The sequence below is a fragment of the Muntiacus reevesi genome, chromosome 3 (assembly GCF_963930625.1).
Source record: "Muntiacus reevesi chromosome 3, mMunRee1.1, whole genome shotgun sequence".
Classification (NCBI taxonomy): domain Eukaryota; kingdom Metazoa; phylum Chordata; class Mammalia; order Artiodactyla; family Cervidae; genus Muntiacus; species Muntiacus reevesi.
In genome coordinates this window covers 10,195,355-10,222,554 of record NC_089251.1, presented here as the reverse complement: position 1 = coordinate 10,222,554, position 27,200 = coordinate 10,195,355, and the positions used below count along the sequence as shown (strand labels likewise).

The following is a 27,200-nucleotide window of genomic DNA, read 5'->3' as shown; positions in this document are numbered from 1 at the left end:
TGTTCCAGGACAATTGGCAGCACCAGCAGAAGGTAGTCATTCATTACACCAAAGTTTATCGGTCACCTGTTATATGCTGGCCACTGCATTGTGCGTTGATTCCTCAGGCTCAGCCAAGAGCTTCATCTTTGAGGCAACTACTTCCCAGGTGTCTCTGCCCCTCTGACCATTCACAGCCACAAAACTGGCTTTACCTCAGATCTCTTGCTCCCATCTACTAGCTCATGTAATTGTCATGACCCTGTAGAGGAGGGATTATTAGCCCTATTTTACAGATGAGTAAACTGAGGCTCATAGAGGTGAAATGACTAGCTTAGTGTCACACAAAAATAGGGAGTGAGGCAGAGCTAGGCAACCCAGGACTGAGTCTCACTCTCCTCACCTGCACAATGGGCACAGGTGATATGGTCCTGCCATGGTGGTGTGGTGTAGAGGCAAGGAGCCCATGAACCCTGGTGGGGCAGAGCCCAGGCTTGGAGCTTCTCGTCTCCTCTAGAGAGAGAGGCTGTTTTTTATACAAGAAGACAAAGAGTTTCTCCTAGTCATCTTTTGCCATCTGCCAACTCCCAACAGGATATAATTATTCAAATTGAATAAATGTTTGCTGAATGAGACTTGGACTTCCTTTAGGTTCAAAGCAGACTGAAATGTAGAAGGATAGGGATGGGGGTCAGAGAGGGGAGTGGCTATGGGCTGCTGTGCCGGGCCATGCCTGCCCCATATTAAATTCAGAGCGTTCACATAGGAATACTCATTCTTCCATCCATTCACTCATTAAACAAACATTATTTTGTGCCAGGCTTGCTCTGGTATTGGGGTTACTGTGAGTGCAGAGCAAGGCAAACTCAATCCTCCAGGCCTGGAGATCACACCCGGGAATGAGAGAGCACGAGAGGCCTGGGAAGAGGCTTTTGCTGGATGGAGGGTGATGATAGCTGCCTGGATGAAGGTGGAGTCGCCCTGATGAGCCACGTGGAAGTGTATAGGGTAACAGGCTCAGAGAGGTAAAGCAACTTGTCTAAGGTCACACAGCTAATAGGTGGCAGAGTTGGATTGCTCTCGGTCTGCACCTGACCCTGCTTAACTTGAGCTGCCTAAAACAGCCTTGTTGCTCTAAGTTCTGAATGACCCTTATGTGGCTCTGGCCAAAAAAAAAAATGGTGTTTGGGAAACACTGCATATGTCACTCCTTCCTGGAGCATGGTACATGGTACCCATTAAGGGCTCTGGGGGTTCCTGCAGGAAAGGAACCTACTTAGCCTGCATCCTCCTGGGCTTCTGCTCCAGGCACTGGAAGCACCTTGGCCAAGTCAATGCCTTCAGGGAATCAAAGTTGCTCAGCTCTGTTGGGCCCCTCCCAGAATGCGCTGGAAACCAGAGACTCTAGTCAGTGGTAAGAGCTCAAAGGGCCAAGGAGGACCATGACAGCTCAGGCAGGCTTCCTGGAGGAGGAGGTCCTGGAGTCATACCAGCAAAGACAGCTCAGCTCAGGAGTCTGCAGGGAGGCTGTGGACATAATGGCCATGAGCGATGGCTTGAGGGGCCAGAGGGGCCATGTTCAAATCCTGGCTGTGCTCTTAGTCGCTATGTGACCTTGGGGAAATGATAAGACTCCTCTGAGCCTCGATTTCCTCATCTGTAAAATGGGATCATGACAGAACCTCAGGTGATTCTCAAGGCTTTAGCTCAGAGTGACCAGGAGGCCAATTCCATTGCTGAGAGTGTCAGCTTCGCAATGGAGAAGGAGGGCTGTTCACACTTTTTTTTTCCCCTGAAGAACTAGAGACTGTGGAAAATACTCCTTGACCTGAAAAAGCCCCAACTGGACGCTCCTGTGGGTCTGTTACAGACACGACTTTGCAAATCAGATGTGACAGGCAAATGTGTGCCAAGATGGTGGCCAGCTGTTCGGCGGTAGGGAAGGGGCTGCTTAGAGACCCTCATGGCCTCCTTCGAGAGCAGACGCCGCCAGGCTCGCTGTGCCCCGAGCACAGGTGTGTGAGGATGTGTGCCCTGCCCGGGGGAGCGGGGATGGGCAGGGGCAGGCGGCTCATGGGGTAAACGCTCCCTCACACACACGTCCACACCACACACACTGTGTACACCACACACACTCTTATCACACACACATACCAGAGACTCACACCACACACACCATGCACAAACATCACACACACACCACATACACAATACACATTCATACCACACAACACACACACTCGCATGATACACTGCATATTATACTCACCATACATACTCACACCACACACACACTACGCACACACACACCACACACACTCATACACCATATATTACATACGCCACACACACACCACACACACATACCACACATACTATGTATACACACTCACACCACACACACTCATACCATATACACACAGCACACACTCACACCACACACACAGCACACACTCACACCACACACACTCATACCATATACACACAGCACACACTCACACCACACACACAGCACACACTCACACCACACACACTCATACCATATACACACAACACACACTACGCACACACACACACCATACACTCACACCACATACCACATACTACCACACGCCACACACACTCATACACCATATATTACATACGCCACACTCACACCACACACACATCCACACATACTATGTACACACACTCACACCACACACACACCACATGCACTCCATACACATGCGCACATCACACACACATGCCTCACACACCACATGCACTGCACACACACTCAAACCACACACACCACACACACACACTTCACCACATACACACCCTCACATAGCCCACCAATCTCCAGAGACGCTGTGGTTGGAGTGAAGCCTCACCTCCCTTGTTCCCATGTGGAGGAGGTGGCCCACGAGGGGGAGCCCTGGGAGTTGGAGTCAGAAGCGGGTCCAGCTCCTCCCTCACCGGGCAAAGCCTCTTAGCCTCTAGGTCTTGTTACTGTGTAAGGATGGTATGAGCGTGTGTGGTGTGAGCCACTGCTTCGGGGGGATTTTGAGAGTGTTATTTGAATAGGTATTTAGCACGGTGGTTGGCACACAGCAGCTGCTGAAGAGATCCATGGACTCTACCCGACCCCCTTCCTCTGCTCTGGTGACTGGGGTCCACACCCTGATCCCTGTGTTCTGGGAGCACTGCCATTCACAGCAGACTGGCCCGAGGATAAACATGTGACTGCTGTCAGGCCAATCAGACCCCTGTCCTGCCATGTGTATATGGCATGGGGATAAGAAGTCCCTCCTTCTGAGGTTCCAGAGCCTGACACAGTCTGGAGCTGACCTGGAAGATGCCCTTCTCAGGGGCAGAGAGTGAGATCCAGAAATGGGACTTCGGAGTTGGGGGGGATCAAGCTGACACAGGCATCGGCTGAAGTTCTGTCTCCTGCTGACACACACATTGATGAAAGGCTGGTCTCGTGTTGGGAGGCGAGTGTCAGCTGACAACTGCTCTGTGATAGCCTAGGACATCGGTCCTGTCCCCAAGAGCCCCTCACAGAATCCTAGGGAGGGACACAGATTAGACCCTCCCCAAAGCCAAAGGCTTCCATCCCCAACATGGATAGAAGAAACCAGTGATCTGGGCAGAAGGCCTCAGGAGCCCTGCCTTCCGTAGTACAGGGAGGATTAGTTGGGTAATGATGAAGACGACCACTTGGTCTCTGCACATTGAGCTCCCGGGTCTCAAGGTGCCCCGGCAGCGAGGATGCCTAAGCCCACAGGGAGCCGAGGAGCCATCTCTTACTCACCGATCCCATGGGTGGGGTTGGACTCTCAGGCCACTCTCCTCCCACTTGCTTGATTTCTTCCTCTCGGGGTTTCTTGCCTCAGCATCTGTCCTCCCCTGGCGTCCGCCAGCTTGTCATCTTCCAATTGGATCCACCAGATCCAGGAGTGTTCTCAGGCCCCAGCTGCAAAGGGGTCTATGAGGGGAAGGATGTATCTGCCTCCACTCTTGTTCTGCTTCTGGTCACCCAAGCTCTAGAGACTCTCCCGGCCCCGCTGTCCTTGAGTTTCCCAAGAGAGGCTCTGGGTCGGGTCATTTCTGTACCTTCAGGGCCCGAGCTGGCCTTGGCACGAGGTAGGCACTAGTGGACACTTCTTGACTGGAGCTTGAGCACTTACATTCCTCCAGAGTTGGGGAACTCACTCCGCATCAGAGAGCTAACTCATTGGTGTCTGCTTGGCGAGGGATTCCTTGGGCTTCTTCTGGGGCAGGCTCAAAGGGGATCCCTACCTGGTCCCCAGGGCCTCCCAGTATCACACACCGGCAGCATCTTCCTCCCACCACGCCTTCCTTCTCGCCAGGTTGGAGATGCACTTCATAAATCTAGGTTAACAAGCCCGCTGCTTACATTGCAGACACTGGTTGGAGCCCAAAGTGCAGTTCGTCTCCTTCGATCAATGCATTATATCATCCCCTGAAAGTGATTAGAAAGCAGAGCCATCATCTCACTGGATTTCAGGTCTCCATACTGTAAATTTCTCATTCTGGTTAATGATTGCTTGGACGGATGGCCAAGCGAGCCTTTCACCACACATCGAGTCGTGGGTGATGACTCCTACCATGCTGGGTCCTCTCACCAGGAAGGCTTTGTTATTTTTGACCCCATTTCACAGATGGGTGCTCAGAGACATGGAGGGATTCACTCAAGGAGCCTGGTGTGGTGACCCACGGCAGGGGGTGTGGGCGGGTCAGAGCAGCCCGAGACCCCAGAGTTCAAGGCTGGTGGGCTGGGTGCCCCAGGCAGACCTCAGACCTCAGCCCTTGAGCCCAGGGAGGCATGAGGTCCCCACCCTGCTTTCCACCCAGACTGCCATGAACACCCCTCCCTGTCATTTTCACAGCCTCCCCTGGCTGTCCTTGGCCTTGCCCCAAGAGGGAACTATTGGGACTAGTGGGACGCTGCAGCCCATGGGCCAATCATGGGGCTTTGCAGAGACGCCCTCGGGCATCCCAATGGCTGGGGGATGAGGTCTTGCCCTAGGAGCTGGAGTGGGGTTACGGATCAGTTAAAATGCTCTGCTCCGGCTCCCATACGTCATCACCCGGAGTTCTCAGCTTGGCCAGCCAGTGCATCCTGGCGTCACCGCTGCAAAGCTGATAACCTCCCCTTTCATAACACAGCTTGTGCACTGACTCCGACATGGCCCCACCTGGGGCCAGGAAACAGGCACAGAGAACATGTCAGGTCACCTGCTGGCAAGTGACAGAAGTCGGGTCTGAGCTGGGCAACTGGACTGCAGTGCTCAGGCTTCTGATGTGGCCGGCGCCAGGCCATCCGGCTCCCCGACCTGGGCTGCTGTGAGGAGTACTCCCGTAAAGCCACCCCTGTGTTTATTTCATAAAATCACAGCCACTCCAGCAAGGAAATCGAGACTTCTGACACCTCCCCAGGACACCAGGGTTTAGCTCAGATACTCCTCAGCCCAGAGGAATAACTCCCACAATGGGGTGGGTACAGAGGTTTGGGGGTAACCTAATTCTAGAACTTTCTCTCCTAATTTACAGCCTTCCCCAGCCCTTTCCTCTAACGCACAGTAGCTAAGCCCTTAGAAGAACCAAGGGCTTGAAGAATGCTAAAAATTTAATGTATGTTAAAAGGGTATTAAATTCTAAACTGAAATTTACATGGGAATATGACATTAAAATATTTTTAGCTTTCAGGAAGCTGGGGGCTGGAATGCTATAATATAGACAAATTTTATCATTTTAAAAAGAATTAGCCTCACAGTATTTCTTACGTATTCATAGAGTTAATGCATAAAGATATGAACCCTGCTTGGGGCTACTCAGCGAGGCAGGCAGTGCCGGTTAGGAGAGAGGGGTGGTGGTAAGGCCCTGGGAGGGGGGCCTAGACCCCCAGCTGGATGGGTCGGGGGCTTCCCTGGGGTTCTGGAGATGCCCCCTGAGGCCCACTAGCAGGGGAGGCCTTGGCACACATGTTCCCAGTATGTGACCTGACACCATCTCCATGGCTACTTGTTGTTGTTGTATAGTCGGAAGGTTGTGTTTGACTCTTTGTGACCATGGACCGCAGCACACCAGGCTTCTCTGTCCTTCACTATCTCCCAGAGTTTGTTCAAACTCGTGTCCATTGAATTGGTGATGCCATCGAACCATCTCATCCTCTGTCGCCACCTTCTCCCCCCGCCCTCAATCTTTCCCAGCATCAGGGTCTTTTCCAACGAGTTGGCTCTTTGCATCAGGTGGCCACAGTATTGGAGCTTTGGCATCAGTCCTTCCAGTAAATATTCAAGGTTGATTTCCTTTAGGATTGACTGGTTTGATCGCCTTGCTGTCCAAGGGACTCTCCAGCACCACAGTTCGAAAGAATCAATTCTTCAGCTTTCAGCCTTCTTTATGGTCCAACTCTGACCACTGACAACTGACTACTTGTTACTCATCCCCTATGGTGCACCAAGTCAGTGACACTGAAGATGAGATTTTGTCCCAGTTGTGCAGATGAGAAGATGGCTCAGAGAGGTTGAGTCATGGGTCCAAGGTCACACAGCAAGCAAGCAAGCAGATTTTCATTCCTTCTGCAGATTCTTAGCTCAGTTTTGAGGCTGGTCCACACCCACCTGGCCACCCCCTCCCTCACTGGCTCCCAGTGGCTGGAACAGGCCTTCCCTGGGTCCCAGCCCTGGCCTGCAACCCACCCCCATTACAGCTGCTGTCTCTCATCTGACCAAGGCCTCTCAGATAAAGTGCACCCTCCTTGCTAGGTGAGGGCTTGGAGGAGTCAGCCTCTATGTCCCTGCTACAGCCTGAGGGTCAGGCCCTGCCCAGGCCCTGGGCTCAGATGTTTGTGGGCTGAAAGGGTGAGTTTACATAGCTTGCTGCTACCACCTCCAGGCCAGGCCCTGGGCTGGACCCAAAGATAATTCAGTCCTATCCTATCTCCTGGTACTGGGGTTTGCCTTCAGGAAACCTGTGACTGAGTTTTTTCCAGAAAGAGTCATTGGAGGGCCAGGAAAGAGGGCTGGGAGACGTGACTGACTGTGCCTTCTACAGTGTGAGCGTGTGAGGCTCCAGGGCTGAACCCGGGTCTCAGGGGTGCATGGTTTATCCATGCTGGAGCCCTCCCCACTGGAGGCAGACACCAGGTGACTCGAGGATCATCAGGGTGAGACTGAGCCTGCGGTGTCCTGGAAGAGGGCGGGAGGCCTGGAATGACACAAGGGAGGAGAGTTTTCCGTTCACTGCCATAGGGTCCCCTCTAACTGGTGGCCATCTGGCCACCAGTCTGCAGGTGCAGTGTCCGGCTTCTGAATGAGGAGGGGGCACCCCAGGGGCAGGACCCTGGTCCTGGGGGTGGGGCAGACAGAGGTGGGTCCCTGACCCAGCTGCCCCTCCGCCCGCCCACCTCTGCTCCAGGCACCATCTCAGAGCACAGTGACACAGACCCAGCAAGTGACAGCAAAGCCCCATCCGCCAGAGGTCACGGTGGAGGTGGGCCGGGCACCGCCGGCGGTGCCAGCTGGATGTCGTCCCTGGGAGCCCCCGAGCCTGGAGCCCGCACCTCCGAGATGAGCTGTCTTACTGTCTCCATTTTATTGACGGGAACACTGAGGCTCCAAGAGATGACAAGTGTTCTCAGTCACCCTGCTGATCAAGGCAGGGCTGGGATTCCTGCCCAGACTGTGGCTTCAGGCCATGGCTGCATCCTGGTTGCCCTCAGGAGGTCCCTGGCCCCCTCTGGGTGGTGACAGCCGAGCGACCCAGCAGGTAGTCCCCCACCCCACCTGGGACCGGGCGAGGAGAGGGGCTCAGCCTGGCTGAGCTGTGATCCCGGGAGACATCGCCAGCCAGGCCAGGAAATGACCACTTGCTGCCCGGCGGCCACCTCCCAGCCGCCGCCCCTCCGGGAGGTCACTCATTGGCAGTTAAAAATCTATTGTGACTTGTCAGAAAAATGAATAAATGGGCACATTATTTTTTCATTCCAGACCTCAGCATCTGTTTGTCTAATCAGGAAGGCGAGTGGGGAAGTCGGCAAGGGCTGCCGTGTGCGTTTTATGTAAGTTTTCCTCTGTCAGAGGAGTTTAAATGGGTAATGAACAGGCCGTGGTGATTTGAAATATAATCCCATTACGCTGACGAGATTACGGGCCTTCGAGACTTCACAAATCACTCTTAGGCCTTTTACAGCAAACACCACCCTGTTGGGATTCTGCATTTAAGCAGAGGTGTTTGGTGGGAACACAACATGACAGGCTTAACCCTTTCCCTCTCCTGGCTGCCTTTCCAAAGAGCAGGGGCCTCTCCATGGGGCCTGGGGGGAGCCTTCAGGATCCAGGGCATTTGGGCCGCGTCAGGAGGAGGCCCGGCAGGGCTGGGCACAGCGTGGGGGTGGGCGGGAGGTGGGGAAACCTCTCCATCACTTCCCAAGTGCATGGCCTCAGGTGAGGCTTCTCTTTGCCTCAGTTTCCTCACCTATAAAATGGGGATTCGGTGGGCCTGAGGGTGGACCGAGGAAATGGTGAATGAAATAGTAGCTAACCTTGGTGGAAAGCCTAATAAGAGGCAGGGGGCAGGCACTGACAATGTGTGAAATTAGCTTATGTTCGTCAGCGTGGGAGGCGTGACTGTGATCCACATGTCATTTCAGGGGAACGGGGTAGATTTTTCAATTTGAACAGTTATGTGTGTATGTATTATTTATTTATTTGGTGGTGTTGGGTCTTAGTTGAGGCACACAGGATCTTTAGTTGTAGGATACGGGATCTAGTTTGCTGACCAGGGATTGAACCCGGGCCCCCTGCATTGGGAGCCTGGAGTCTTAACCACTGGATCACCAGGGCAGTTCCCATTACGTTTTTATTGTAATGTGCACCAACATGATACATGCCGCACATCGAATCCGTGGATCCATGGCCATCCTTGTTTAGGATGAAGTATAAGGTAGAGAAACTTCCTTGGCTTTATTAGGGCTTCCCTGAGAGCTCAGTTGGTAAAGAATCCATCTGCAATGCAGGAGACCCATGCTCGATTCCTGGGTTGGGGAGATCCCCTGGAGAAGGGAAAGGCTACCCACTCCAGTATTCTGGCCTGGAGAATTCCATGGAATGTATAGTCCATAGAGTCGCAAAGAGTCGGACACGGCTGAACAACTTTCATTTTAAGGTAGAGAAGGCTTCCTTGGTGGCTCAGGCAGTAAAGAATCCACCTGTAATGTGGGAGACCCGGGATCGATCCCTGGATTGGGAAGACCCCTTGGAAAAGGGTATGGCTACCCACTCCAGTATTCTTGCCTGGGAAATCCCTGGACAGAGGAGCCTGGTGGGCTACAGTCCATGGGATCGCAGAGTCGTACACGACTGAGCAACTAACATTTTAATGTAGAGAACAGTGATAGCCTGGTCAGTTTAAAGGGAAAATATTTCACTACAGATAAGGTGTAACCTTGGGGGTGGGGGCCTGTGAATGGGGATGTTTGGTGGCAGACATGGTCACACTCTTCCGTCCCCTTGAAAGAGGTGTCCCCAGGTGGTTGATTCTGATCAATGAAATGTGAGCGAAGGTGGCAAGGGTTAGTTTTGAACCATAGCATCTCATTGTTGCTGCCCTTCTCTAGCCCTTCTTTCCCTTGACCGGGCCTCGGTGGAAGACCAAGGATGGCTGGACCACATTTTGTGTGATGAGAAATAAGCCCTTGCTGTGTTAAAGCCACAGGGGCCTTTGGGCTGTTGGTGTCACTGCAGCCCAGCCCATCTGGCCTAGTAAACTCATCCAGTCCTCACAATTCTCCTTTGAAGAAGGCTTTATTGTCCCATTTTACAGAAGAGAAGACTGAGGCTCAAAGAAGTAAACTAGTTCATCCAAGGACACGTCAACCAGGAAATAGAACTGAAATCTGAACACCGTCTGCCCAACCCCAGTGTCTGTTTTCGTAGGAGGGCGCTCAGTGAGGGTTCCTGTCACGGAATCAGTTGGTGAGGAAGGACAGGAGGGCAGGGCCCCTGAGGCTGGCTCTGGGACTTGGGCAGGATGCAGGCCTGCAGCACAGGGCCCCCAAATCCAGCCGTCTGTCCCCAGGGCAGAGGGCCAAAGCCTGGCTCCTGCATGGCCCCCTTCCTGACACCGAGGAAGCCGGTCTTGGCGGTTGTCATGGCAGCTTCTTTGGACTCTGGAACTCCAGAAGGGGACAGCTCAGGCCCGGCTGGGTCCCCTCTCAGGGAGGGCACTGCTGGAGGAGAACATGGTATCCGGGCAATTGGACTAAGTGAGATGACGGATGCTAACATCGTGTGGCCACTTGTCAGAGGTTCACGCACCATGCGCTGGGCATGTACTGTCTGTCTTGCTTCCAGGACAGCAAGTGGGCATCTCAGCCCACCATACAGACGGGGCACAGAGGAGCCGGCCTTGTACCTAGAGAAGCGAGGCCGCTGAGTACAGGACTGGGATTTGGGCCGGGTTTTGGGCCAGGCCGTGGAGCCTGTGACCCAGGCCATGCCCGGCCCGTGGTCCCCGCAAGGCTCTGGGGTGGGTGCTGCTGCTTGTGCGCAGCGAGGAGGCTCAGCTCACGGGCGCGGGTGTGGGGGCAGGCTCTGACCCCGGTCTGCCTCCTGAGCCCTCTGACCCCGAGCCAGGAAGCCCCTGCTTTCTCCTTCCTTTCCTCTGGCTTCTCCTTCTGGAAGGAGGCGCACAGCCCTAGGAAGCACCAGACGAGGTGGTGGGAGCCGTGCCAGGAGCTGGGACCGTCCTGCCAGGGCTGCCAGGAGGCCGCGGTGGTCCCTCAGGGCACCCATGTGGGCACGGGGAGCAGGCTGGGGGCGGTGGCGGGGCAGAGGCATCAACCCACCCCCCCGTCCTGACTCCTATCCTGTCTCAGGGCCCCTTCTCCGGCCCCCGTGGCCGCGCCGACCTCGCTGTTGGGGAAGCTCAGATGCTGCTGACACCGGGCCCAGTGGTGAAGCCACAGCGTCTCCTCCCGGGGACACTGGGAAGTGGGGGGGCTTCCTTCCCCCCTGGGAGCTGCAGGGCCTCAAGAAGCCAACCCTGTCCCGCTCAGCAGGGCTGCCAGGGGCCTGACGAGATGGCCTGCCTGGCGCTGTCTGCTGCCTGGCACTGTCTGCTGCCCCCCGCGTCTCAGGTCTCCAGGTCCCCACCCCCGTGGCTCCCACTGCCCGTCTCTCCACCAGCACCTGCCAGGCCCAGGCTGGTCCCCATGGGGCTTGCACGGTGCTCACTGCGGGGTGGCCTGGGGGGTTACCCGCCGTCCCTCGGCCTCGCCGGGCTGCGAGCGTCACGGTGACCAGGTCGGGTCTCTGCTCCCTTCCGTCCTGAGGTCTCCCAGTCCTTCAGCTGGGGAACTGGGGACCCCAGGGGGCCGCTGGCAGGTTTGAGGGACGTGACAGTAGAGGGGACCCCCCTCCAGCTTTTTAACCCTCAGAGAGAAGACTCGGAGGGCCATCAGCATGGTCTCCACCGAGCTGAGGGGCCTCCGACGGCAGCGGGGACACTGGACCTGGGGACCCGGGAGGAGCCACTGCTCTGGGTGGGGAAGAGAGGCCCGGCACGTGGGGCAGAGGAGTCCTGGTGAGGGGAGACCGAAGAGGCCAGCGAGGGCAAGTGCTGACCTGAAGGCAGCGTCCTGTCTGCAGGCCGAGGACCAGAACCTGGGACGGAACGTCCACTTGCTGCTCCAGGGAGGGGCCCGGATGGAGCGAGCTCAGCGCTCCTCAGCTCTTCCGATTCTTGTCCAGACGCAGTGGAGCTCCTGGAGGTTGTGCAGGACAGAAACCTCTGGAAGGAAGTCTGGGCTCACTGTGATTCTGAGACATTCAGGACATTCTCCAGAAGGGTCTGCAGGGGCCACCTACTCCAGCACTTGCACTAACAGATGAGGAATCTGAGGCCCCAGGGAGGCAGCGCCCGGCAGGTCTGCAGCCTGTGGCCGTGGAGGGCAGGCCCGGAGTCTCAGGGCACAGCTCCCATTCATTCACTGCCAAGCCCCGAGTCCTCATCCCTGGAATGGTGGAGGTAATAGGACCTGCCCGAGGCTGGCTGCAGTCACCTGGGCCTGTGCATACTCATGAGGGGCCGGCACACAGCCACCCAGGCTCGGTAAAGGCCCTGTCCTGAGTTACCATCAGGTTAGTGAGTGCGCCGCCCTGGGGCCAGGTCAGGGGACCCGCTGGGTGTGGGCAGGGCCTGTTGGGTCCCTTGAGTCTACCCCGGGTGTGCCAAGCTGCTTGGTAAAGGCCGGGAGACAGGTGAGAGATGCTCACGGTCTTATTTTAAAATCCAGGTATGGGGTGTGAGAGAAGCCGAGGGAAAACTGATTTTAACAGTCTCGGTGGACCTGGGCAATGGTTAGTGTTTCTCTTAAATTATTCCTTCAAGTGTGTGTTGTGTGTCAACTGCACGTGAGCTGTATTCCACGAGACGAGAATGGTGTTGCTTCTGTAATGGAAGGAGGTGATGATTTCAATGTCACCCTTGAGTGAAGAGGATCATCCTGTCTTGCTCAGGATTAAAGGAGACCCACGGAGCGTTTCAGAGTCGCTCAGTACATCAACTGTCAGCAAACGTCACCAGCCAGCGCGATCCATGGTGGTCGCCGTTCTTTACCAACATGCGCTCAAGACTTCAAGAATTCAAAGCAATACGCAGAAGAAGGTGTTTATGACTTTTATTTTAATATTGAATATGTCACAAGATTTAATGACCAAATTAGTCATTTATATTTTTCAAAGATATCTAAATATAAAATTGCTAAAAATTCAAATACAGATAGCAAGCTACAAATAATATTTCTTTTGTTTCTGGGGTGGGTAGCAATGGAAGACATTAGAAAAGGGTGCTTCTGTTGGCTGAACAAAGATCAGAATGAAGGAGGAATTCACTGGGACGCCCCTGTGCAAACGGACCCTCGACTGTCAGAGGCTGTTTCAGCCACGTTGCTTCCTGTAGGACAATTTAAAGAAACTTTTTTGAAATGCAGTTCCTTGGTGAAACCTCCGTCCTGCCACCCTGGCCGGGGACTGAGCGGAAGGACTTCACACTGGGAGGGACCCTGGAGAGGCTGGCAAGGACCGCCGAGGCAGCAGATTGGCCCGAGGGGTGTGTGTCAGCAGATGCCCGTTCCCTTGCCCCCCACCCCCGGGAGCGGGACCCCTGGCAGCAGTTCCCCACACCCCGAGGTCTCTGATCAAGTGAAAGCAGTGACTTTCCTGCTGCTGGGACCAGGGGGCAGGCACTGTGAAGAGAGAAGAGGCTTCAGAGTCCAGGGCAAGCCCAGGTGCGGGCCTGACTGTTGGCTCAAACTCAGCCTGGCTCCCGAGGAAACAGCAGCTTGGCGTGACCCCCGTTTCCCCGCGCCCCAAGCTTGACACGCAGTCCTGCCTTCCTGAAGTCAGAGGTGCCGGAGAAGCTGGGGAGAGAAGGCTTCCAAAGGGGAGGGTGGCACAGCCCCGGACACACATCATTACATCCCCTCCCGAACTTCAGTAAGATGCTATCCTCAGACCAACGCGCTCATTTAAACAAATGGCATAGTTAAAACTATTGACTAAACCCTAAACATTTCTTTTGAAAAATCGAGCCATAGCCTTTCCAATCTGCCTGTTCAATATGGGGAGCAGATTTTAAAGAGAATAACATAATCAATCCTGCCCCAAAGAATGGTCCGTCATACCAACCATGATAAAGAGTTTATTAAAAGGAAGAAGAAGGAAAAAAAAGAAATGTACACTTTTGTTCTTCGGTTGTTTTAGGAAATTCGATCAAGCTGCAAGGACACGTCTGGGCGCAACTATGTACATCCTCGCGCGGGCTGTCAGGCAGTGAAGATGGCAGGGCCTCTCAGGGCTCCTCGCCGTGTCGTCCGGCCCCGGGCACTGCTCGGCGAAGCCACTGTCAGTCAGGCTTCGGTCCCGTGGAAATGTCCCCAGCTCTGTCCGAGGGAGTGCCCCCCCTTCCCCTGGAGCCCACCAGCCCTGTTCCCGTGAGCCAGAAGCTGGCCTCCCCGAGGACCGCAGGACACAGGGTGGGCAAGAGCCACCTGGCCCCAGCAGGCGGCTCTGCGCTCCGGCAACAGATTGAAGCTGGAGGCCGCTGTCACTGTTGCCCTGATTTCTTTTCCTTCTGGAAGCTGAAGCTTGTGCGTCTGTTCAGTTTTCTTTGTTTTTGAGCGAAATAGTCAGCCCGTGCAGTGCTTGCTCGCGATTCCAGGATGTAGTTAACCTAGAAAGCAAGCGGACACAGCCGTCACTCGCCAGCCACTCTCTGCTCACCCAGGACGAGCGAGGGGAGAGCCCGGCCCTGGGCTGGGCACGCCCTGGGTCTGGTGCTCCCCCTGAGTACACAGTCCGGTCATCACCACGACCCTGCGGGGTGGGCTCGAAGCCCACCGCACGGCGGGGAGACAGGCCTGGAGAAGACACGTGACTGTGCAGGCCTGTGAGTCCCTGGTGTAGCTTTTCTGACTCCTGGGCCTGAGTTACCTCCGTACCATGTGCCGCCTCCCAGAACCTCCCTGGTTCTATCCCCGCCTGCCGTGCGACCCTGGGCTCGCACACAACTTCCCCGAACCCTGCTTAACTCATCTGAAAGACAAGATGTCACAGGGATGAAAACCAAACCAAAATCAGGCTCTGTGTTCAGCCTCCCGGTAGTTGGGGTACTTCCAAGCTCACAGCGCCCCACTAGCTATGGCTCATTTGATAAACAGGAAACAGGCTCAGAGAAGGGGACCGAGCTGTCCTGGATCACCAGGAGGTCATGGCCAGAGCGGGGACAGGCACCGTCAGAACCCTGGGCAGGGGCACAGCTGGGCCTCCCAAGTGCCAACCTTACTGCTCCCCCTGAGGTCTCCCGGGCTCTTTTCAGACCCCCCGTGCTGGGTGGTCACTGCCACCATCATCTTTGGCTCTGAGTCCCTGTCTTGTCTGAACCTCGTCCCATGCTTGGCTCAAGTGGCAGAGGGAGGATTAAGACTTGGTTCCTGACCCAAGGAGCTCACAGCCTGGGGAGCGACCAACAGAACAAGTGTGACAACAGATACAGAAGGAGCAGAAAGGAATGGGGACAGTGACTAATGGGGACGTGTGGGGAGGGAAGTCTTGCGAGGGGATGAAGGAGCTGGGTTTTGAGGGATAAATAGGAGCTTGGGGTGGACAAGGGATGGGGAGAACCAGCATGCATCAAGGCACAGCAGCGGAACGCAGCAAGGGGGTGTCCATGGCCACTCAGAAGCGGACGGGCCAGACAAGGCGAGGTGCGGAGGGGCCAGGGAAGGGCGGCAGTCCTGGGATTGGACCTGTGCCCGGCGTGAGGGTGAGCCCCTGGCTGGGCAGGGCTCATGGCAGCAGCAGTGCTTGGGGCACTTTTCAAGGACGGGCTCATTTAGCCCCCACAACAGCATTAGGAGAAGAGGGCGGCACAGGATGAGGTGGCTGAGGGGCATCACCGATTCCATGAACATGGACTTGGGCAAACGCCAGGAGATGGTGCGGGACAGGGAGGCCTGGCATGCTGCAGTCCATGGGGTCGCAAAGAGTCGGTCATGACTTAGCAACTAAACAACAACAACGGCCTTAGGAGGAGGCGGCTGCTATTGTTGTCCCCACTGTACAGAGGAGAAAACCAAGGCGCAGAATGGTAATGTAATTTACTTGAGGTTACGGAGCTAGTAAGAGTTTGGGTTAGAACCTGAACCAGTTCTCCGGCTCCCCGCCTTCTCAGAGCCCCCACCCCCTCATCTCCTCAGACTCCCCTTGTCCCACTGCCCCAGCAGCCCTCTGGCTGGGCCTGTCTATGAACCAACACTGTTTCTCTCCAACCTCAAAGATCTGAAAGTTAGAAACCTGAATACTCCTGGCTAGAGAACTGAGCCACCCCTTCTGTTGATTCCACATTGAGGGCCACGTGTCCTGCCCCGAGGAGAGAGGCCTCTGCTGATGGAGGAAGAAGCAAGGTGCTCGGGGGAAGCAGTTTAAACAGCTTGGCTCGTATGGGGCTGGGGCTCCATCACAGTGTCCCCTCCAAACTTTCTGCTCTGATAGTCGCCGGCAGCAGGCGTTAAGGGCTGGTATCTGAATACAGAAGGCTTGACACGCTCAGCCCGCTGCCTCGCCAAGTTACCAGCTGAGAGCAATAAATCATGAGGCCGGCAGGGCCGAGTGATGACGTGGGACACCGCAGACAATGCATAGAAAGGAGGGGTTTTATCATTCTTAATAAGAGCAATCTTTGGACTCAATTGTTTGCACAATCAGCCAGCCTACTGTTTTCAGTGTATTTTTGGCACATGTAACTTGACATAAGCATTTAAAAATGATCCTTAACAGGCCAAGTATTTCCTAAATTTATTATCTTCAGTGCTTTGTGATAATCACATAGATAATTTTAATGGAAGATTAATGTAATAATCAAAAGATAAAAACGCCCTTTGGTCTGCCATTAGCTGGTTAATATGCTGTGGCTTAAAACTTGCACAATTTTATGCACTATAGAGTGTTTCACTTTCAATGCATTTTACAGCTTAAGGCATAAAAATATAGGGAGTTTTCATGGTCAATAAAGTCACAGCCTCCATCACTTGATCATGAGAAGAACCCAACCTGAAGAGACCAATGATTCCTCTGAGAGTCATCTTGAAGCCTGCAGAATTAGGGACCACACATGGCTTAGCTCAACTCTATCTCGGGTGGGGTGGGGTAGGGGGCAGTCTGCGACTGCTCAGCTGGGTGCGAGCTACCTCTGTGTGCTCTGCAGCCTTGGGCCTCTCTATTCTCATCTATAAAGTGGGGTAATAGTGTCCACGGATTTCCCAGATGGCACAGCGGTAAAGAATCCACCTGCCAATGCAGGAGACACAAGAGATGCCGGTTCGAGCCCTGGGTCAGGACGGTCTCCTGGAGGAGGAAATGCCAACTCACTCTAGTATTTTTGTCTGGGAAATCCCATGGACAGAGAAGCCTGGCAGGCTAACAGTGCATGAGGTTGCAAAGAGTCGGACCTGACTGAGTGCACACGCACATACACAATAATGTCTACATGGGGCAGGGCAGTTGTGAGAATGAAATGAGATCATGTACATAAAAGTTCTCGTAGACAGTTGGTGCTCAATAAATGGGTCCCATGGGGAAAAACAGAATGAGGTAAAAATAATTTGATGGCAAGTTGCCTATTTGTAATGGTCTGACATCAGCGTCTCACCCTTGTTTCCTCTTTTCCGTTTCAGTCTAAAGCTCTCGTTTTATGTGAAACTCCTTAATTCTAGAACTACCACATACGCTACTGGTGTCTATGACCAACCTGAGCAGAACCTCTGATGGAAGCATTTCTACTAACTGGGGCCAACAGTCACTGAGTGTTGGTGCAAAGCCCCAGGAAGACAGTGGCAATGGCAGATCAGGCTAAGTATTGAAACTGCTTTAAAAATCTGAGATCGGAGACGTGAAATTTAATCTTCCATCAGGATCGCGACCATCAGCTTCTCTAAGTAAATCAGGCTGGGACTCTCCTGGAGACTCGAGCACGATGCAATATTTCTACAAGCATTTTCATACGAAAACAGACAATTTAGGGAAGGCGCTAGGCCTCGGGGATTTTGCAGAAAAGCATCTGCTTCCAGGGAACGTTTGGTCCTGGAAAATGATTTCTCTGCACTTGTTCTTCCGCAGTCTTGCACTGAAGTCATAAACTTGTGTTTCTGTCATCAATCTGCTGTTGTGAAAATTATTTTGATGTCAAACACAGGATGATAATTTTACTAGAATCCTTCTCAAGTCTTGAATATTTTAATGCTGGCTATAAAAAAAAGGCCAGCCCTGACAGGGTAATGGGAGTATTTCTCTACCTGGCCCCTGAGTGTGGCACGTGCTCCCTGGGCGGCCTGGGGATGCCCAGGCAGGTAACTCTTAGATCGCTGGTTTCAAGCACTCCAGGCAGGCACTGCCCGCTGGCTGTTCTGACGGGCTCCGACTGGGGGTCGTCTAGAAACCCTCTGCTTTCCATCCAACTGGTCACGCCACTCTGTCTCGGCTCTCAATTCTCCTCCTGGCAGCTTTATCCTTTTAATTCTCATCTACCACTTTTGAAAATCTTTTGTGGATGCAAAATGTTTCTGTGAAACAATTTCATTTCACTGAAATCTCCTGTTCAATTCCTGCATGCCATGCACACCTGGTGCCTTAGGAGCACAGGTTCTAGAATCTCCCAAACCTGGGGTCAGGTTGCGGTTCTGCCAAGTCCCACTCCTGGCTGAGTTAGTTCTCCCTTGAGCCTCAGTTTTCATCTAGGAAATGGGAATGATTTTATATCACTACCTCACAGAGGTGTGAAGGCTCCTTGAGATGGGACAGGTCAAGTGCCTGGCTCAGATCCTGCACCTTGCGACCCTTCAGTATATCTTAGTACTATTACCACTATTACTAATACTTGATGACGTTTACTCTTAAGAGGAAAACGAATGATCACTTAGGTAGGTAGGTTCACTGCATCTCATTTAATATTGTCTCTAGCAGCGCTTTGGTGGGGTGAGGCAGAGTAGCTACCATGATCCCCATCTTACAGGAGGAGAAACAGAGGTCCAGAGAGGTGATGTGACTGGCCAGAGTCACACACTGGAGGGGTGGGAGCCCCTTAGCACAGAGCAGCTGACTTATGACCCAGGCCTGGGTGAGCACCAGCTGGGCAACCTGCAGGCAGCGGAGCGTCTCTGCAGAACTGGCCTGGGAGCCTCACCAGTGCTGCGGGGTGGGGGTGGGAGGCGGGGTGCGGGCAGCCCTGCACACCCTGGGCCTGGGCCGAGCAGGAACACTCACCTTGAGCACGATTTCATTGACGGTAGCAGCGTCAGATTCAAAGTAGAGGTGTTTATAGTCGTGATTGCTTAGATACGTGAGCTTAAATATCGCGTGACCTGGAGGGAGAGAGAAAAGGCAGGGTGAGGGGCTCTGGTAGATCACCTCGGGGGAGGCCCCCAGAGTCTCCTTTTATCATCCAGTTCCCGGGGCAGCAGGCGGAGGCTGCCCGGCAGCCACTCTTCCTGGAGCGGTTCACCTCGTCATCACAGGCAGGGAGGGAGCGTCAGGTCCCGCTCCACAGCGGAGAGGGTGGGTGCAAGGCTCTACGGAACTGCTCCCACACGGTGATTACATGGAGATGGTGGTATTTTTTAAGGTAGAAGGCCAATTAGCTCCAAATTATTACTCTAAAAATAAAATAACTGTGCTTAAAGTCAAATAAATGAGCAACAGGAAGGGGAAAGGCCGATAGTAACGCGATTATGAGGGTCTCCAGGGCCGGCTCTTGTGGGGGGGAGTCCGGGTCATGTGACCCCTCCCGTGTGGAGGCTGCTCCCAAGGCCTCTGGTCATTTCCTGGGAGGATGGGTGGGCTGGGGGCAGAGGAGGGCACGGAGAGGCTGCTCTGAAAGCTGCCACCTTACACAGCAGACTGACCTCAGGAGGCCGGATCCTCCGAGCACTCGAATCCCCCAGAGATCTGAGTTCTTTTGCACCCCTTTCCTACCACCTTCAGGGCAACCCTGTCACTTCTGGGACTGCTTCCTGGTCTGGCTTCATCGCACTCTACCACCCTCAGGTGCCACAGACCAGCCCGGGGGCTCTGCACACACCCACCTGTCCACACCTGGGATGTCCCCGCTTAACTTGTCTCTGAACGACCTGCCCATGCTGGCCCTCCAGCTCAGCCGGCACCTCCACGGGATACATTCCTAGGCATCTTCTCACATAGTGCTCGGCCATCAGAGAAACCCGCGTACGTGTCGCGCCACCTGCAGCCGTGTCCACACCCCCTGTGGCTGTCCTTGGGGCCAGATGTGCCAATCAGATTCCCTCCTCCAGGCGCCTGCCCGCGTCAGCCCCGCGTGACGCTCTGCCTGGCCATGAGGGCATGCTGTCCTTGGGTTCTGGGAGACCCCTGTGGCCGTCCCAGAAAGTCCTCTTTCTCCTTGAGCTGTTCTGAAGTGGGTTTCCACTTCTGGCAACCAAGGGAGCACTGCTCCAGAGATATGCAGTCAGACAGAGCTCAGCAAACGTTCCCAGACCAAGGGGCAGCTGGTGACACCTCGCTCCCAGAGGCCTCCTGCTAGCCAACCTCAGACACAACGCTCCCCCCGTCTGCTCTGCAGACTTTGATGCTCCTGAGACTAAAATTCAGCATATCCTTTCTATTAGGCATTCTCATCCGTTGTCCTTTTAATTGAAGCAGTGGCTGGTCATAGTTATTAATTAATAATATATCACCCGTATTACTGTAAGTTCACCTCTTTCCCGGAGAAACCTTCCTGGAAACTTTATTTACAGTAGCTAATTCTTCAGATCTCCCCAAATAAACTGATATATGCTGAACGTCTGGGGCCAGAAAAGTGAAAGTGCCGGTATTTTATCCTGGAAACATCATGGTGATATACTCATCGTGACTACAAATTCAATATTGAAAAAACTAGCTAATAATTTCTGAAAAACCTTGCTTTCGGTCACTTGACAAATTTAGCCTGGTTCTCAATCGTGGTACTGAAATATTAGAATTCTTAGCTGAAAGTTCATCATTTTCTGAATGTATAAATTACCTGTTTCTGAGAAGTGGATCTCATGTTAAAAGGGTGTATCTGTATGTCAGGGCGCGCGCGCGTGTATTCCTTGATCTCATAGGATTCAGCTTGGAACTATCTGAGTCTCGGTGATGATACGGCCATGTGTTAGAACAATGCGGATCTCTCTGATGGCCATGCCGTGACCGAGCAGAGATGTCTGTGAAGGTCACAGGGCTGTGAAGGACGAACAGAGACGCCCCCTCCAGGAGGCCTTACTGCTGACACCTGGCCACGGCAGACACAGACTCCAGTGCCTGGGGCTGCAAAGGACCAGAAGGTCTTAGGGAGACCCGTGGACCCGAAGCTTCGGGGTTCACTGACCACTCTGATAAGTGATCTCACGGACTGTCTATCCCACCTGCTCCCACTCGTCACTGACAAAACACCTCAGTCACCAGAGCGTTTTTTGCCTGAACAACTGAGACACCATTAAAAACCTGTCCAGCGGGCGCTTTTCAGGACGAGCCAGACCTACACACGGCACATGTGACATGTGGTCTGCAGGGGCCTGGGGCCTCTGATGGAAGCCTCCACACTGTCCCCCGGGATCACACAGGCTCATGGAAAGAGGCCTGTGGTCCACCTACACACCAGCCACAAGACAAAACCAAACTATCGTCCCACGGCACGTCTCTGGGATGGCAGCATATTTGGGTCAGGAGACTACAAATATACCCCTGTGTGTGTCATGCTGAGCTTGGAGGCTGTGAGTGTCCCTCGTCTGTCCCCAGAGCTCTTTCCAGACCCCCAAGGAAGAGGGAAGCAAGTGGGAGTGATGAAGAGTGCACCCCATGTCGCTGAAGCCTCGGACTTGTCTGTCCTTTCCGGGAAACATTCACATCCTCCGGGAGGAGGATACAGAGAACGCTATCTGGGGAGCCTGCATCAGAATTCAACAAATCGGCCCTCAAGCGACTCTTACAGAGGCAACAACTGGGTTAGGGTGTGGGGGGACATCCCCGCAGACAGCTCCTTCCTGCTCAGTGGGAGGACTGGGGGGGCAGCGAGCTCGAGTTAACCCAGAGTCACACTGTCACCCCTGCCAGCGCCCTGGAGCGTGTGGCCGAGGCGCTCCAGGAGTTTTCGTTCTGCGGCTCTTCTCCTTGCTCCAGGGATCCCTGAGTTGCTGGGTGGCCAGAAGGGCAGGCTGACTCACTCACGTCCTGCCAGGAGCGCCTGGGCCAGAGGGGTGAACACCAGGAACACCAAGAGACTAGGACGGTGAGCAGGACGAGGAAGGGGATCACAGGGAGACGGCAGGAGACCCCAGGGGAGCGGGCTGGCCTGGAGGCAGAAGGGCCATCAGAGCAGTTTCCTACAGAAGCCGACGCCCGTCTGAGCCGTTCTAGAGGAGGAAGGGGGGTCAGCTGGGTAAAGGTGGAGTGGAGAAGGATGTAACAGGGTAAGGACAGAGCAACCTGCAGGACAAAAGGCAGCAGGCCTTCCAGATGGCGCTCTGAGCAGTGGACAGGCAGGACGTGATGGGACACAGGGCAGACACGGGGAATGCCTGCGTTCCCAGCTGAGGGAGCCACGAGTGGGCTCTAAGTTGGGCGGTAAATGGTCAAATTGTGCTTTGGGGCATTCGCCCTGGCTCCCCAGGGCCTAGAGGCTGGGGGACCAACTGCCACAGTCCTCTAGGTAGGAGCACACTCACGTGGTTTTGAGCTAGATGGGGGCAAAAAGGATGCTGAGAAAGGGATCGCCTTGAGAACTGTAGAGAAGGAACTGTGGCAGGACTTGGAAATGCTTTTACAATAGAATAGTTAATAAGCAGAATTCACACTTGTATAATTTCACCCAATCCGAAGCCCATAGATTCAAGTTAATTGACCTAGTTCTGGAAATGAATCTATCAATAACCATGAGTAGTTTATGCTACGTGGTAAATTTCCACCGGAGGTGTCTGGGTAGATGGAATCACTGGCATTTCTACACCAACTGAACAGAACAGAAACATAGTGAGAGAAGTCTGTTATCAAACGCTCCTCAGCCTTGGGCGGCTCGAGGCTCACCTCAGGTAAAGGGGGCAGAGGGGTCAAGTGCCCTCCTCGGCTGCAGCCTTCCAGGGTGTCTGTCCTGGGACGTGAGAGGGAACGAGAGGTGGGCAGGTTACTCTTGCAAACTCAACGAAAATGAGCAGCTTTCATAGGGAAAGAGTAAGCCACAGGGGCAAACTGTACAAACGCCAGCTGAGGAAGAATGACGATGTTACATAGTGATTTCCGTTACTATGGTTTGCAGATACTGCATTTTTTTTTAAACAAATTGAAGGTTTGTGGCAACTGAGCACGTCAGATGATGGTGAGCATTTTTTAACAATAAAGTATTTTAAAATTAAGTTATGTAAATTATTTTCTTAGACATAATGTTACTATTGCACACTTAACAGACTATATATTGTATAGATATGACTTTTATATGCATTGGGAAACCCCCAAAATGTGCGTGACTTGCTTTACTGTGGTTGGCCTGCAACCCAACCTGCAGTGTCTCTGAGGCATGCCTGCGTATCAGTAATGATGTAAAAGGGAACACAAAGTCTGATATTCCAATTAGTCCAAATGATTTTGCTTGGGTTGTTAAACTGTTTGGAAATTAAAGCATGACAAAAGCCTGGGGTGCAGAGGGGGAAATGTGAGCGCTGGTCAGAGACTTGGGAAGAAACCCAGGTGTGCTGAGTTCCAGGGCTGAGACTGTGGGGGGCACCGCCCTCCAGGAGCCCAGGTCTGCCTGGGAGGAGACCGCACCCATGACATCGCAGGTGGTGCTCAGACGCAGTGGGGGCCGTCATCGTCACAACTGTGATGGAACTGCTATTTGAAGCTAAACTCCTCATTATTTTGAAGACCTGGCTTTTAATTGGGCCTTCTTTGAGCAGACTTGCTTTCAGAGTTGGAGGAATACAAATGCAATGTAATGGAATATAAAATGAAGTATCCAAGCCCTGGTCACATATCCAGATTTGCTCAGGGCACTGAAACTATACGTCTGCTTCTAAATATTGAAAGTCTGGGTATGTGAAAATGTATTTACATTTACGTATTTTTTTCTTCCCAAAGGAAAACAGAGAAGATGGAACGTAACACTGAACAGAAACTAATTAGCAGCACAGATGTCAGAAACTGAGATGTTTGAGCTTTTGTGCTGTAATTTATCATCAGCATTATGAGTTTTAACTTAAACAAGAGGCTGTGTTGAAAAACAGGTTCTTCTGGTCAATGGGGGGGAGTGGCCATTCAGAAAAAGCTGCTGTTGTCACAAGATGGGCCAGCTGAAGCAGAGGGCCAGTAGTTTACACACTCTTGCTGAAAGAAGGGCTCCTAGATCTCCACTGCCAAGGGAACTGAGATTGTGGTTTCAGAGGAGGCTCCCTTCTAAACAACCTGCGGGCACTGACTGTGGCCGTCAATGATGGGTCAGAGCTGGGACTTCCAAATTGAGCCGGCAGCCCACCTGTGTCCAAAATCCTCCGGGGGTCATCACTTGCCAGGAAAGCCAAAAGTAAATTTGAATATTTGTTTTTCTTTTTCAATTAAAAAATATAAATTATATTTTAAAGTAAATTTGATTATTTTTCTTTTTCAATTAAAAAATATAAATTATATTTTAAAATGATGAGACATTGAGAAGGCAGAGGAAAAACTTCCACCCTCGACCCCCATAATACCAACACCGGCACAGTGACAGGCAGGGTCTCTTCTCCAGCCATCCCATGTCTGTTTCTACACAATTGTAATCAGACAGTAAACCACAATTGGGGGATGATTTCTGCTGTTAACATTTTATGATAGCCTTTTCCTTGTTGACACATGGTCTCCACAACCATCTGTTTCAATGGCTGCCTTTTATTCCATTAAGTAGGTGGGTGCCATGGCTCATGCTACCATCTTTCTGCTGGGGATTTAAGCTACTTATACTATTGCCAGTATTGTAGGTAAGGCTATGAAGGACATCTCTGCGCATCTGGATTCTTTCTGAATTTCTTTACATCAGACATGGATACTTTTAAGAAGTGGGCTTCCAGGGTCTGAACTTTTCTGGTCCCTCTGGCCTGGAAGTGGGTGGAAAGCTCTCCTTGGATTTTTTGAGGGAAACCGATGGCCTGGGATACTTTGGTCTCTGGGCTGAAAACCCTCCACTGCAAGTAGCATGCCCAGCTGCGCATACGAGTTTCAGTTCAGTGTAATTGAACCCACAAGGTTGGTGCTCCTTTCCGAGCCCCCGATAGTGGCAGAGGCCCCAGTAACTGGAACGAGCTCCTTGACCTCTGGAGCAGGACAGAGTCTGATCCACTTACACTTTTGCCTGAGTCATTCACCCCCTCCCCTCTTTGGCTCCCTCCTATAAACATAATTAAAGCTGATTATAAAAACTCCCATGGCAATGTGATTCCCCTCCTTCCTCTAATTTACTGAAAATACTCTTACTAAGGTCACAACGACCTCTATGTTGAGAGATCCAGTTGATAATTCTTGGCTTTTACTTTGCTTGGCTCCTCAGCTGTATCTGATACTTCTCTTGAAGTCCCCTCTTCCCATGAAGCCATGGTCAACTGATTCTTCAGCTGACTTCTCCAGTCAATCCGTTTCTTACATTCCCTTGTGGCCATCTTGTCCTTTCTCTCTCTCTTAAATGATGGTCTTTCCCAGTGTCCTGTTCTTGACTCTCATCACTTCTAATTCCATTTCTCCTCTGTCAGGTTTGCTCATTGGGTTTTAATTACTACCCAGATGTTGATGGGGGTTTTCCAGATGGTGTTAGTGGTAAAGAACCCGCCTGCCAATACAGGATACATAAGAGACGTGGGTTCGATCCTTGGGTCGGAAATGTCCCCTGGAGGAAGGCATGGCAATCCATTTTAGTATTCTTGCCTGGAGAATCCCATGGACAGAGGAGCCTGGTGGCTACAACTCTACAGCGTTTCTTTTCCTTCTGTCTTCAGAGTAAAGTCCAAGCTTCTTAGATGATTTTTGAGACCCTAGATTAGCAGTTGTCAAACATTTTGGCTCAGAATCCCCTTACACTCTTAAAGGGGTTGCAAAGAGTCGGACATGACTGAAGCAACTCAGCAGGACATGTGTTGATGATCCCAAAGCAGGTGTCTGGCCGAAACCTTTCTTCAGACTTTCAGAGCCAACCACAGCTGCCATCCTCTATGGCCTGCAGTGGTGCACGCCCAGAGCCAAAGTCTATGCTTCCGCTTAAATCAAAAGCTCTGGGGACTTCTATGATGGTCCAGTGGTTAACCTGTCTTCCAATACAGGGGGCAAGGGTTCGATCTCTGATCAGGGAACTAAGATCCTACTTACCCTGCGGCAACTAGGCCTGCATGCCACAACTAAGACCTGATGCAGCAAAAAATAAATATTCAAAGCTCTGTTAGTGCAACTGGAGGGCTCACCAAGTTCCAAGCATTTGGTCCCCTAAATAGTTTTCATATACTTATCTTCTATCCCTTCTCATCCTGTGACCACAGCCCTCCACCCAGTCCTGACCATCTGCTGCTGCTTCTTGGTTTTCCTCCTTTAGGTCACGTCCTCTTCAGACCCAAAGGTCTACCTAGAGGAGTCATCCTTTTATAACACACATCTGGTCCTATTACTCCCCAACATAAAACTCCACAGTGTTTCTTTTCCTACTGTCTTCAGACACCACTCCAGTGCACCACTCCAAGCTTCTTAGATGATTTTCGAGACCCTAGATTAGCAGTTGTCAAACATTTTGGCTCCAAATCTCCTTACACCAAACATTACTGAGGAGCCCTAAAAGCTTTTGTTTATGTGGATTATATCTATTATTATCATATTAGAAATTAAAACTGAGAAATTAAAAAACTATTAATCCATTAAAAAACAATAAACTTACTGCAAGTTAACACAATGTATTTTTTAATGGTGAAACCTTTATATTTCCTCAAACAACAAAGCTTTAGTGAAAAACCTGGCATCACTGTATAGTTTTGAAAATTATAAAATATCAATATTTGGTTTGACAGAATACAGCTGTATTATATTCTGTTTTTGCATTTGATTTGTTGTGACTGCTTAGGTTGAAGCATATGAGGAAAAGTCAGCCTCACATAGATTATGTTTTTGAAAAAGGAATATTTTTAATATTCTCTGCAAATATTCTTTGATACTATACAAAACTTGATAAATGATATCTCCTTAAAGATTAGCTGCAATGTGGAATCTAAAACCATATGAATAAACTTTTTGTACTGTTACACTTAAATTCATTGGTCAGTCTTGCACTTTGCATGACTCTTTTAATGAAAAAATTAATTTATTTAGCTGCATCAAGTCTTTGTTGTGGTGTTTGAAATCTTAACTGCAGTATGTGAACTCTTAGCTGCACTATGTAGATCTAGTTCCTTGACTAGGGATTGAACCTGGGCCCCCTGCATTGGGAGCGTGGAGTCTTAGCCACTGGACCGTCAGGGAAGCCCCTAAATGACGTTTTTACTCTTGGATGGTTTTGTAACATGCAGTAGTCTAGAAAAATCACAGGTCTTCCATATGCTGACACATTATACAATATAAAAAAAACTCAATATTCGTTAATTATCACCACTGATCTCTTCAAAAAAA

The 27,200-nt window shown here is 52.1% G+C and overlaps 1 protein-coding gene across 6 annotated transcripts in view; it reads right to left on the bottom strand.

Moving 5' to 3' along the window:
• Positions 1–13,675: 13,675 nt before the first annotated feature.
• Positions 13,676–27,200, bottom strand: part of MAPKAP1 (MAPK associated protein 1) — a 229,363-nt gene continuing 215,838 nt past the window's right edge. For all 6 annotated transcript variants that reach the window (XM_065928444.1, XM_065928446.1, XM_065928447.1 and 3 more), the window contains 2 exons: positions 18,813–18,910; positions 13,676–14,226 (listed from right to left, as the gene is read on the bottom strand). In XM_065928444.1, the coding sequence (XP_065784516.1) occupies positions 14,101–14,226; positions 18,813–18,910 (224 nt within the window). In that variant the 3' untranslated portion in view covers positions 13,676–14,100. The remainder of the gene's footprint in view (positions 14,227–18,812; positions 18,911–27,200) is intronic.